We start from the raw sequence: 12932 nt of genomic DNA on the forward strand, positions 1-12932 counted from the left end.
AGTTAGAGTGCTCTTGAAAACACATTAACATGACGTTCAAGTTTCACAGGGAAGAGGAAGCTATTTGTCAAATTGCTGATCATGAAAATGCATTTTGAATGTTCTGCTTTCAGCACTGCATTTCTTTTTAAAAGCACTAATTAAACTGCATCCTTTTCTTCTTCTGATTTCTCCCACAGCCCCTCCGTGGTGCTTTATTGGCCTTTGTGTAAGGATGTAGATTTTGTTGTAGTGTGGTGAGTGACCAGCTCGTAAGTCATGTGCTGGATTTAGTTAGGATGTAATCTTTTGGCCATCTGCTCAGGCACTCCCTGTGTCTGCATCCCTCTGATTTGCAAGCAAATATTGAAGGTGAGCTTGAATCTGCAGATGTTGAGAACAACCAGGTCTCTTTAACTGAGTGCGAGCATCTTCCAATTTAGATTTGAGCAATGTATTGTCTGAACCTGGTAGTAATTAGGCATGCTTGATTTTAACTCTCTGGCTGGTGTATGGGGCACCTAGACAGGAAAAAAGATACTGTCTTTCAGACTGAAACATACATGGATAGCAAGAATTTCTCTGTAGAGCTGAGTTTAAGAACTCTGTTTTTCCACCTTCCCACAATGTTTCTGGACCTTTTCTGGAATCTCTGGCTTGTATTTTCCTTTCCTAGTCTTTAGGAGTCTGCATGACTCTCCAGCCTTTGGTAATTGACAACTGTACAGCACCTGGAATCCTGCTGTGGCTTCTTTTTTTTTTTTTTTTTTTTTTTTTAAAGTTGCAGGCAAGACATCAACCTAATTTTTTTTTCTTGTCTTTTTATTTAGAGTGACACCAAAATGGCGAGAAATTCCCAGAGAAAGATCTCTGGATGTATTGAATGTTTACATCAATTTTCACTGCTTTTGTATCTGTCTGTCCAATTTGTGTTCAGTTATTTCAATGCAGCCTGTTTTTTTCCTAGTAGCTCCTTGAACTGAGGTGAAATAACTGGGTCTCTCATATCACAGAATCATAAAATTGTCTAGGTTAGAAGGGACCTTTAAGGTCATCTAGTCCAATCATTGACCTAACTGATAAAAAAACCATCACTAAACTGTGTCACTGAGCACCATGTCAACCCGTCTGTTGAACACCTCCAGGGATGGTGCCTCAACCACTTCCCTGGGCAGCCCATTCCAATGCTTAATAACCCTTTCAGTGTAAAAAATTTTCCTAATATCCAATCTGAACCACCCCTGGCACAATTTGAGGCCATTTCCTCTTGTCCTATCACCTGTGACTTGGGAGAAGAGACCGACCCCCACCTCTCTACATCCTTCTTTCAGGTAACTGTAGAGAGCAATAAGGTCTCCCCTTAGCTTCCTTTTCTCTAGGCTGAATAACCCCAGCTCCCTCAGCCTCTCCTCATAAGAAGGAGGAGCCCAAGTCTCTTCTGGGGATTAAATGAGTCTTTGTGTGCACGCTGAGAGCAGGTGCATCTCCCTGCGTCTGTATCGTGCAGTGCTCGCATGCGGCCGTGCAAAGCTCTAGGTCTGTCTTACCTCTCTAATTTTCTATGGTTTTCATTTCCTCCCTGCTGTCTTTCCCATACAGTGTTGCAGGAGGATTACACTTCAGCATACTCCCGTGTTTGCTTCTGAGTGGCTGGACTTTCTGTGCTGCCCACTTTGCTGAGAGAAGGCTGAATGGAATTTAACATTTCCAGATAGTTTAAAAATGCGGCTTTCCCAGAGCCCAGAAATGCCTGTGGGATAAACAGAAGTGAGACAGGAAATCTCTGATCTGGACCTTTGACTTACTTTGTCTTCAGGTTTTTACCTTGTAGCAATGCAGAAGCAACTGTATCTGCAAAACTTGGTATTGCTGAGCGCTCTGTAGAATGACTTCCCTTTGTTTCATGTATTTATAAATTTATTTCATAAATCCTCCTGGATTGATTTTGGCTTGCTGTCTGCCTGCCCCTGGAGTAGCAATGAGTTTTCAGCCTTTATTGCAACGCTGTAATTAACTGTTAATGCATCAGGCTTCTTCTCGACTTGAGTTCTGCTTTGTGCTCTTTCTTGAGCGCTTGGCATATAGGAGCTCTAACCTATATGAGCAGGTGTGGGTACAAAGGTTTCCCCAGGGAAGCGATCCTCATTGTGCCTTTCCAAAGCTGTGGCCCTTTGGCAGTGACATGGTGCGTGCAATTCTGTGCCTTTCACCTGTGAATTCCTTGGGCTGATGAACAGGCTGGGTCTTGGCAGTGTCTAGTGGCTCTTTCCAGCTCTGAACTCCCTGATGCTCACCCTGTTGTATGGGGACCCCTGCGGTCTCACAGCCAGCCCCAATCCTGAGATGCTGTGGCAGCTGCACCTTTGCAAGGATTTTTACACAACCCTAGGAAGTGCTTTCCAGGGGGCTAACAAAATGAAACCATGCCCCAAGTCACTTCTCGTGGGAACTTTTTGGACATGCTGGGTAAACTTGCAGCTAGAGCACAAGAGTTACTGCTGAGATGAGACTCGCAGGTTGGTGATCCAGCTTTTATAAATAAGCCCTGCTTCTGCAGCTAAAGGTGTAATTTATTACACATGGTTTTCTGGGGCATGGTGTTAATTTCTGGTAGATACTAAAGAGACTAGACTCCATTTTGGTTATGTGGGTCCATAGCAGGCTTGTGATCTTTGTTCAGTTTCGTTGCTGCCCCAAAATATCCCTGTTGCTGCGAGCTGTGGGACAGCTCTTGATGAAGCCCCACACGGACGCTCTTTTCAGCATGCTGAGGCAGTGCAGGGTTTGCTGCCTTTCATCAAATGAACCTTTTAATATTTAGAGGCTGAAGCCACAATGTGCAGACAGCATCTGTCTCATGGTTTGCATATCGCTTGCTGCAGAGACAGTGTCTTGTCTCTGTCTGTCTAGGAGCCCACTCTGGCTGCTTTTTGACAAATAACACCTAATTTCCACACTGGGAAATTTGGTATTATTTGTCTTTGCTTCCCTGCTAACAGCAGTGGATCTTGTTACGAACAGGGAGAGAGACCAGCTGAAGCTTACTGTGTGCATCCCCTGCCCTCTTTCTCCTTTTTTCCTTCCCTCAAGCACGTGCACTTGTTCCTTTGTCTCCTGCTTCTTGCAAGGGAGGGGAGAGGGGAGGATCAGAGACAAGCTGGTGTCTGCCCACTCCAGGGCAGGACTTCATAAAATGCCTGCTTTTGTGTGATATCAAAGGCACCTAGAAAATGGGTAGATTAGCCTGACTGTTTCTCAGTGGTTTAGCAGACCGATTGATTTGGAGATTAAAAAGGAATCTGCATCTTCAGTCAGCAGGAACGCTGGCTCCCACCATTGTATGTTTTGCTTGCACCATTAGGTTTATCATCAGGAATGCTTCAGGCCCTGAGCCTGGAAGAAAACAAATCTGTTTATTTTGGACCTAAAGGCTCCTGGGCCTTGGCAGTCTAAGCGAAAGCTACAACTCTTCTCACTTCTGTTTGAGATGACCCTGGCTCATACCATACCTGGTACAGGTCATGCAAACACCTACTGGGACTGTAAATGCTGGCAAAGGAGAATTTCTCAAATAGCAAGGGTATTCTCCATCATCACACTCCATTGGTGCTGTCTCCATGTAACTGTGTACGGGCCATTATTTTATTTTAATTTTCTAATCATAGAATTGTCCAGGCCAGAAGGGACCTCCAAAGATCATCTAGTCCGACCTCCCCACAGTCAGCAGGGACACCCCCAACTAGACCAGGTTGCCCAGGGCCTCATCGAGCCTCTCCTTGAATATCTCCAGGGATGGGGCCTCAACCACCTCCCTGGGCAACCTGTTCCAGTGCTCCACCACCCTCACAGTAAAGAACTTCCTCCTAATCTCCAATCTAAATCTGCTCCCCTCCAGCTTAAAGCCGTTAACGTTCCTTTCTAGAATATTTATATTGGAAGTTGAACTCTGTGAGCCTTTAGTAAGTGTTGGGTGCTCTGCTTTCTGGGGGAAACTTCACCACACCAGTTTTTATATCTTTTTGCCCTCTGGTGTATATTGCTTCTTCGCTTGTTAAATATGTTTTTGTCTTAGTGTTCGTTTTCCACTGGGAAAAGTAGCTGGAGCCTATATTTGTCTTTTCTTAGGGCTTACACTTAGCAATACCAGTGAGGATATGAGCTCGCAAAAGAGAAATGTAAACAAAATCTCCCCTAGGTAGACATGGACCTTCTCCATCTGGTGAGATAAGAGCCAGTGCTGTTTTGTATTCTAACCATGGTTCTTGATAAATACTGTCTTGGAACTAAATTAACATAGGAGACCTCAGAAAAGTGACATCTGTGTTTAGACTGGTGCTTGTTTGGCATAGTGAGTTAATTTGATTTTCAGATATCATACTGTAGAGCTGTTATTCAGGCTTGATTATTTTCAAGCTGTGGTTGAAAGTCTGCGCTGTTGAGGAGAGATTCTTTGTTTTTAAAGAAATGTTTAGTGTCTGTAACTTTACAAGCGAGGTGGTATGAAATGACGTCCTGCTAAGCAGCAGTAACGTCTAGTTGCAAAGGACTGATTTTGAAATGGCTTTAGATTAGCCATATCACATCACTTTCCAAACATTAATCCTATGATTATTTTTAAATGCACTGATTTAGAGAGTTGAGATGGGATACAGAAGAGGTTTTGTCTCCAGATCTGTTGAACTATTGAAGTAAGTGCAGGTTTTCCATCTACCAGTTCTCAACTGGGGATATTGGGCAGTTACTGTGATGCCCTGCGACACTCTGAGTCAAATGAAACTGTAGTAGCACAAAATCACTAACAGCTTTTTTTTTTCTTTTTTCTCTTTACAGTAAAAAAAGCTAAACTCCAAGGACCACCAGGTAAGCCATACTCCACTGCTTGTTTGCAGCAACGGTGACACCTGCTCTCCCACTCTTGCTCATGCTGCACCCTCCAGTTTTCACCTACCTCCTGTCTGCTCCTCCATCTTCTCCTTAGTGACAAAGGAGTGACAAAAGCTACCCTGAGAATCCAGGCACCCTAAGTTAATAGAAAGCTCGAGACTCTGGCTTAGTGTCACAGTGCTAAGAGACCTCTTCCTGCTGACCTGACCTGAACAGGCGATGGATGAGGAGAGATGTTCCTTTACTGTCACCAGTTCCCACTTCACCCTGCCCTTTCCTCTCGTCCTTCTTCTGTCCCTGTTAAAAGCAAGATCTGTAAATGTCCACGAGCAGAACTGGTGTGTGCCTGTCTGGATTCAGTGCCTCCTTGATCCTGATTGGGGTTGCTGGATGTCACGGAATTGATTCATTCTCTTATGTGGCAGTCGATAACGGCTGTGCTTGAGATTGCAATCTCATCCACCAGGTTTTGTGTCTGCATAATAAAATAAAAACAAACAGCTGGTAACTCCCAGAATTTACAGTCAAGGCAACTATTTCACTGTGGTTCAGTAACTAGGAGGGAATCCCTTAACAGTCAAATACATTTATTGAATAAAATGTGATACACGCTTTACAAAAGAATACGCAGTTTGCTTCTGGAATAATACTTATTCAGCTATTTAGATCTGAAGCAGTAGCACAGCTGCTTCCATGACTTATTTTTTCAGCTTTATTCTCGTGATATAGCCATCCTCAAGTTATAGTAGAAAGCTTCCCAGGTCTCCTTGTCCATACTCTGTGGCAGGTCAAGATCTGGGTGTGTACCACCCTGGAATTTCCAGGGAAGAAAAGCTGAATGCCCAGACTGCAAGGGAGAGGGTGTGTGCTTTATCCTTTCTCTAATCAAGAAGCCTGCTCATGGCTGCAATATATTTGTGCTGTAGTCTTGGTTTAACTTAACTGAAGCGTCTGGTTTCACTGATAAGCCCAGTGTCCCAGGAGGATGTGAGTGATGTAGCAAGATATGAAGGATTCTGACTTTCAGTGACTCCCATTTCTTCCTCAATTTCTGGATCACATAGTTTCCCTTTCCTCTCTCTCTGTTAGGGTATTTGAAGCTAGATGCTGGGAAAAGCTATAGTAGCCCACAGCAATCATGCATACAAATTTTTGGCAGTATTGAAACCAACTGTGATCTAACTTACTCTGGGAATAGATGCAGCGGAACATTGAAGTATTAAAATATGTACACTGCTTTCTAGCTACTTAGCATATGTCTTGTTCCAGGATTGATGAAACTGATAGAGAAGCCTGAGGTGGTAACTCTCCTTGAAAGGGAATTTGTTCATTTTCAGACACTGATATTCAAACTTTGTATGTGTCTGTGCTTGGCTGCTTTTGATTTTATTAGCAAAGAGATAGCAGCAGCTACGAAAAAGTTTGTTCCAGGCCTTTTCTTCAGATTTAAAATAAAGAGCAAAACATCTAACAAAGCCTGTCTTGTCAAAATGTGAGTGTATTGCGGTTCTTGTAGGTCAGCTGATTTAAGCAATACAGATCAGTTTTAGCACATTTAGCATGTGAGTGAGTTCACTGTATTTTTCTTCTGCCCTTGATGGATCTGTAAAGTTCTTTGTGGATTCATGGGTGGAAAATCAGGTTGGAACTAGGAGAGCAGTTGGGTGAGAAGGAAGGAGGTGATACGATCTGCCTAACTGCTGCTTGCTTGTACGTTTTGCAAGTTTGTTTTTTGTTCTGGGTGGTAGGCCCTTCAGATTGTCTTTTATTCCTCTTGTCTGCATTTCAGTAACAGTGTCTTACACACAAAGTGTTTGTGTTATTTAGGATTTTATACTCTTTGTCCCTGACTTACTGCAAGTGGTTAGTTGCCTGGTGTTTTTGTTTGTGCATGAATTTCTAAAAAACTGTGACTGAAAATTTGGCGGGTGAAAAATATCTTGAATGTTTGGCTGCTTAATGCCCTGATGTCTTCCAATATGGACTTCTCAATTTGGGTCCCACTGGGATCCAACATATGGACCGAAAGCCTTGAAATCTTGCGTTTATGTGATGAAAGGTTATACTGAAGGAGGTAACTTTTTGCCTTTCATTCCCCAGATAAATTCAATACATATGTGACCTTGAAAGTGCAAAATGTGAAGAGCACGACGGTAGCTGTGCGTGGTGACCAACCTTGCTGGGAACAGGATTTTATGTTGTAAGTACAGTGTTGTGCATTGGTGAGGTGCTTGTGGTTGAGTCCTTCCACAGCACTGATGTTTGCATGGAGCCGCTCTTGTGTCGTATAAATTGGAGTACTTCAGAAGGTTAAAATGCACAAGCCTGGTGACAACCTAAATCATTTGCTTTTCTGTTGTACACATGGACCTGTGCTGAACGAGATGCGTGTTGCAAGATCGTCTCTGCCAGGGTCAGGTCTGTAGTGACGAGGCAAGTCTAGGACTGAGCTGAGGAGCCAGACTCTGCGTTGGGTCTGGATTGACAGGGTCCATGGGCAGGCATAGCTGTGGCTAAGCTGCAGACAAGCACACCTACAGCCTAGCTAAGTCACGGACTGAAGACCCATATCTGAGCTTAAGTGGAGCTTCTGGTCTTTAGGAGGAGGGTGTGGGTGGAGACCACTGGAGGGTCTGGTCAAGGCAATTAAGGGTTGCTATTAGTGCACTCAGGGCCTCAACAGGGTGATCCTGATTACCTCAGTGTGGGAGCTCATATTGTGTGTTGATGTTTGCTGCCATTGGCCTGGTGCCTTTGAATGTGTTTTCCAGCTCCCCTGCTGCAGCTTGAGGGTCTGCCAGTCCCTGCCATGAGCAGCAGAACCAGTTCCAGCTCTCTCAGGGTTTCTGGTGCAGTTGGCACTTTTGATTTGCTCTGGTCCCCAGTAGTCCTGACATGCAGCCAGGGATTTCCCAGTATCTTTTAGAATAGTCAGGGTTTTTGCTGGTGAACGAATGACTCATGGATATATTGCATCTGCTTCTGCTTCTAATAGCTTTGTAAGACAAAGGGAACTAAATTTACTAAACCCTGAACTCTTAAGATCTTTTCTCTGAACCTGGCATGCATATCGATGTTGCATGGGAAGTCAAAGTTAGCGTTGTCGGTTTTGAATGAGTCTGAGGTGTTTACATAGTATCTGTAGCAAGAGACCCACCAGGGATTTTATGAGTACGTTTCCCAATCCAGCAGCAGTTGGTTCTCCTCTACTGAAAGTGGGAAGCTTTTGCCTCTGGTTGGAGGGTACCTGGGTTGGTACACGGTTGCCGTCATACAGCTGTGCTCTCGTCTCCCTTCTTTGGTGGCACTCTGCTTTTGGAGGACCACATGTGGTGTGTGCTTCTGCACTGAGAGTCCAGAGCCTGTTCTTTTTGCATTTGGTGGAATGTGTGCCCCTGAACACCACCATCTTCTGCAGTTCCTGGTCAGGCTGTGACTGTGGCTGGCGCTGACGTAAACCATGCAGGACTGGGGTAAGGCTGGGGCAGGGAATTGTACCTGTCTGCCAAATCACGTGCCCATACCCAAGCTACTAACTCATTCTTCCTGTGATTTGTGCTCGTCCTCTGGACAGGAACTAGCTTTAAACACAGCCAGCTCCAGAGGAGGCTACTCACCAGTGATTTTAGAATGGCAGTTGTTTGTATTGGATGTCAGCTCTCACGGTTGCTCCTCCTTCCCTTCAAACAGCTCCTGGAACTGCTCACTGCTATCAGCTGGGAGCTTAGCTAGCATGCTGTAAGGTCACTGTGCTGCTCCATAATTAGTTGCTAGGGGATATGAAAGCAGAATATTAGCTGAATACCTCACCATTATCTCTGCTTTAGCCAGGCAACAGCACAGTTGTTCTAATGTCTCTTTATAACAGAATTATTACACGTGGCAGGGAACGTGTTTTGCATGATCCTGTGTACATTAAGTTGTCCCAGGAGAAATTACACTGATATTCCAATACTACTATTCACTGGTTTGCTCTTTGTCTTTCTGGAGTTGAAAAAGGCTTTTAAACAGAGTCGTTTTTCCCTGAGGGAAGGATGCTTTTACTGTCTGTGTTTGTGTTTACATTTTTCAGGAGGCATAGTAGAAGAATAGACTACAATCAAGAAAATGCTTTCTGTCTGTTGGTTGTTTTTGCTTCCAAACTCCTTGTGAGACATAACACTTCAAAATTTGGGGCTCTGGGATTGTTTAAGACTTGCTTATTTACCAGACCAGTAAAGCACTTTAATGTATTCTTTGGGGCCATCATCTAATTTTGAAGCAGCTTTAAAAGAAGTGCACATTTGCAGCAAGCACCCCTTGAGTGAAAGTGCAAACTGATGTTTAGAACATGATGGATTAAATCAGTGTTAAAAATGTTGTTAGAAATGTCTTTCATTTAAATTCTATGTGCATGTGGAAAGGGAGGGACAACAAATTCCAATCTCAGCTCTTTTGTTCTTTGAAGCCATTCTTCATCTAACCAGAAGGTGGAGAAAGGGAGACACAAAGGCAATCAAAGCCACTGTACTGAAAATCTTTTTTTTTTTTTTTTTTATTCTTATCTGGTGATTTGTCCTGTGGAGTTTTGTGCAGGAGTCCATTGGGTGTCTTACGAGCAATGTCTTGGTCTGTCAATATATGTTGAAATAAAGAATATGGTGTGCTTGAATTAGAGTGTTTCTTCCTTCCCTTTCTGTTCTCTGACTGGGCCGGCCAGCAGAAAATCAATCATTTTTGTTGTTATTGCAAGTTTGTGCAATCAGATAATTATCATCTTCCAAGACGCAAGCAGTGGGAGGACAGAGCAGTGATAGTGCAGGTGGCTAGTTGTTAGTTTGTCCATATTGAGTAGCCATATCCAAACAGGAGGAGTTGGAGAGTTGACTTCAAGATACCAGCAATAAACTCATAATAAAGTTGTGTGATAGCTTGATTTTGAACTATGTGGACTGAGTCACCCAAGTACTGGGCACTCTCGACTTTAATTCCTGTGTCTTAAACGAGAAAAGGAGCACTTGGCTTAAAATAGATATTAATATGCTTTGCTGTAGCTATAGGGTTTGTCTTGAACTTTGTAGATACAATATTCTCTTTTAAAGTTGTAGGATGTCTCTATGTGGCAAAGCTCAAATAAATGCTGGGATTTGCAGCAGTTTTTTTTTTTTTTTTTTGGCCATGATGGCAGTCTAGAGAAATTAGAGACTAAAGTGCTCTTGAATTCCCTTGATAAACTTAATGTGGATACATTTGGAAAGAAGGATAGCAGGCAGCAACACTGTGTGTCCAAGATACCCACTTTGGGGGATTAGCAGTTGCACTAAAGGAAAATCCCGATCTCAAAGAAGTAGGAGCAATAGCCTTCTTCATGGTAAGCATGAGACAGCTCAGGATTGTTCTCTCCTTCTTTGCTTTTACCAGCATTCAGGTTGTGTGTGTGTTATGTTCATCTTAAGTAGGCAGGTTAGAAAGCAGCATGGAAGAGAGAGGTGTAGCGCTGTGAAGCACTGGGAAGAAGTGAATTTGAGATGCATTCTTTCCTGCCTGAGGGGGAAGATGTTAATGAAAACCTTCAGATAAATTTTTCTAAGAACTTAGCACTCAGTGGACCTGTGGCTTTGTTGCCGCTTGCTGCCAGAGATTTGCACGGCTCAAGGCCCTACAGTGTCATGCAGGGGAAGAAGCTTGTGCTGGAGCAGGAGTGGTGTAGTGCAGCCCTGAGCAACAGGTTGTGTTATAGGTGCAGGTATGCTGGGTTTGGGATTGTTACACCAGTTGCAGATAACTTCTGGCAAGTTTGGACCTGCCAGGGGTACGTTTGTGCTGCTGGGCTGCCAAGGGAAGGGAGACACTCAGTTTGTTAGAAACGAGGTGCCTGATGACAAAGACCAGGTCACCTCTAGGTTTTGGCCCCAGATATACTTCCTCCTCCTGTGGGCATAGCTGCAGAGAGAAGTTCCCAACTGGCAATCCATGCATGATAATAATTCAGGGGTTTAGTTTGCAATCTTTTTGTAGTTAGTGCTAAACTGTAAGAAGTTGGTCATTAGAAACTAGTGTTCCAAGTATAAGCTTCCTTCACCATGTGCTTCCAGAAGCTCTCTGTAGCTTGACACAGCTGTGTGGAAAGAGTTCACTGGTACAATCATGGTGGTAATGCACAACCTAAAGCAGAATTAGAATGTATTCTGTTTTTTTTTTTTTTTCTCACCTCTGCTGCCTTTTCTTTTCTTGCAGTGAGATCAGTCGGCTGGACCTGGGCCTAATTGTTGAAGTATGGAACAAAGGACTGATCTGGGACACCCTGGTTGGAACCGTGTGGATTGCTCTGAAGGCCATTCACCAATCTGATGAGGTTAAGCTGACACAGAAGCTTTATTTTGACAGCACCAATGTTGGTAGTTAACAAAATCTGTCTGGTGCAGCCCAGGACTGTGCTCCTCAGCAAAACTTCCATTTGCAAAGTCAGGAAGCCTGGATGAGAGGAGAAGGCTATTGGCATCATGTTGTTGGTTTTGTTTTTGAAGGAGGCTGCAAATAGTGAGACCAAAACTCATCTTAAGTAGCGGTCTTTGGTCTCATTTCACTCATGGGGACTTGAAAAACCGAGGCTTAACCTGTTAAGGAACACATATAATTGACAAGTGTCTGAAGTCTTAAGGACTGACTGCTTAGTCTGATGCTCAAATTTTGATGAGTTCTTGCTAATGTCGGAGGGTGCCCTGATAATAGACAAGCTGGCCTTTGAGGTTGGCCCAGATCATGTCTACATCATCATCTTAAAGCTTCTGGTTGTCATGTTAGCAGGTGTATAGTGGTGCTAATATGAGTTGAAAAATACGGGAAATGGGACGTGACAATATCTGTAACTGCCCTAACTACTGAATTTGGTGGTTCTTGGAGCTAAGCAGGACATGTTTGTTATTTTATGTCAAATTTCAGGACGTTTATTTAAAAGATTATTGAATTCGAGCAGGGGGAGAGAGATTATATTTTCCATAAAAGCAAAAGAGTAGGGATGCCTAGCAGTGTGGCCATAAGGTCTAGCTCCTCTGGCTGTCGGTGCCTGCCTTGAGGACTTGCCTTTGCAGTTCCACTGAGAAGGCAGTAGTTCTGCTAAGAGGTTGTTTTCTGTTTGTCTTGGTAAAGACCTTTGAGATTTGGAAGAAAAGCTGCCAGCATGTGCTGAATGGATGTAATTTGATGTTAAAATCAGGTACCAGGCTTTGAAAATGCTGTAAGGCTCTTCCTGGAGTCTTTCTTTGCAAATGTGTGAGACTCAACTGCATGAGGACCTGCCAGACTTTAAACTTGTGGCTTGTGATTCACAGGAAGGTCCTGGGGAGTGGTCTACGCTGGAGGCAGAAGTTGTAATGAAACATGATGAAATCTGTGGAACCAAAAACCCAACTCCTCATAAAATTTTGCTGGACACAAGATTTGAATTACCATTTGGTGAGTGCATTTCAGTAACTTGCCCAGTGTGCTGACAGTGGAGAGACAGTGTTTGGGAGCAACCCCAGTTTTATAATCAAGTTGTGCGCATTCATAGTTCAGCCAAAATAGTTCAGTGCAGGTCAGATTGCTGGTGTTCGTTTCTTGTATGGCTTCTTTCTAACAAGATCAGAGTAAATAGGGAAGATTTGAAGGAGTCTAAGTGCTGGAATGTTTAGACTAGCAGCAGTTTAAGAAACTGTTAATACTGTTTCAGGATTGTGCAGTCAGACATTTTGTTCCTGAGCAGGGTACATTCAGTTCTTTGTATCTAGACAAATTTGGCTCTAGAAGAGGCCAAGTGCGTTGTTAGAGCTGTTCTGTCGTAGGTGCATTTAAACCCTGTTAGAAGTGTGCAGTTCACTTAGTGAAACATTAATGCTCAGTGCTCCTGAACATTGTCATTAGCAGAGTATATAAATAACTTGGTGTTATAAGAACTGCTTTTCTGGCAATTACTTGTGGTTGAAAAGTACAGAAAGTGGAAAAGCAGCTGACTGGAGCAAACCTATCTAAAGTAAAATAGTGTGTGATTTATTTTTCTTAAAAATGTTATTTTACTTTCAAAACAAAGAAAGAAAAAATAACCCTAAACA

At 43.3% G+C, this 12932-nt stretch overlaps 1 protein-coding gene across 1 annotated transcript in view; it reads left to right on the forward strand.

Moving 5' to 3' along the window:
* The window catches only part of UNC13B (unc-13 homolog B (C. elegans)), a 209670-nt gene that overhangs the window by 12551 nt on the left and 184187 nt on the right, over nt 1-12932 (forward strand). The window contains exons 2-5 of the mRNA XM_014952451.1: nt 4810-4839; nt 6964-7063; nt 11080-11197; nt 12174-12297. Of these exons, the coding sequence (XP_014807937.1) occupies nt 4810-4839; nt 6964-7063; nt 11080-11197; nt 12174-12297 (372 nt within the window). The remainder of the gene's footprint in view (nt 1-4809; nt 4840-6963; nt 7064-11079; nt 11198-12173; nt 12298-12932) is intronic.

The sequence above is a fragment of the Calidris pugnax genome, unplaced genomic scaffold (assembly GCF_001431845.1).
Source record: "Calidris pugnax isolate Ruff unplaced genomic scaffold, ASM143184v1 scaffold220, whole genome shotgun sequence".
In the NCBI taxonomy this organism is placed as follows: Eukaryota; Metazoa; Chordata; class Aves; order Charadriiformes; family Scolopacidae; genus Calidris; species Calidris pugnax.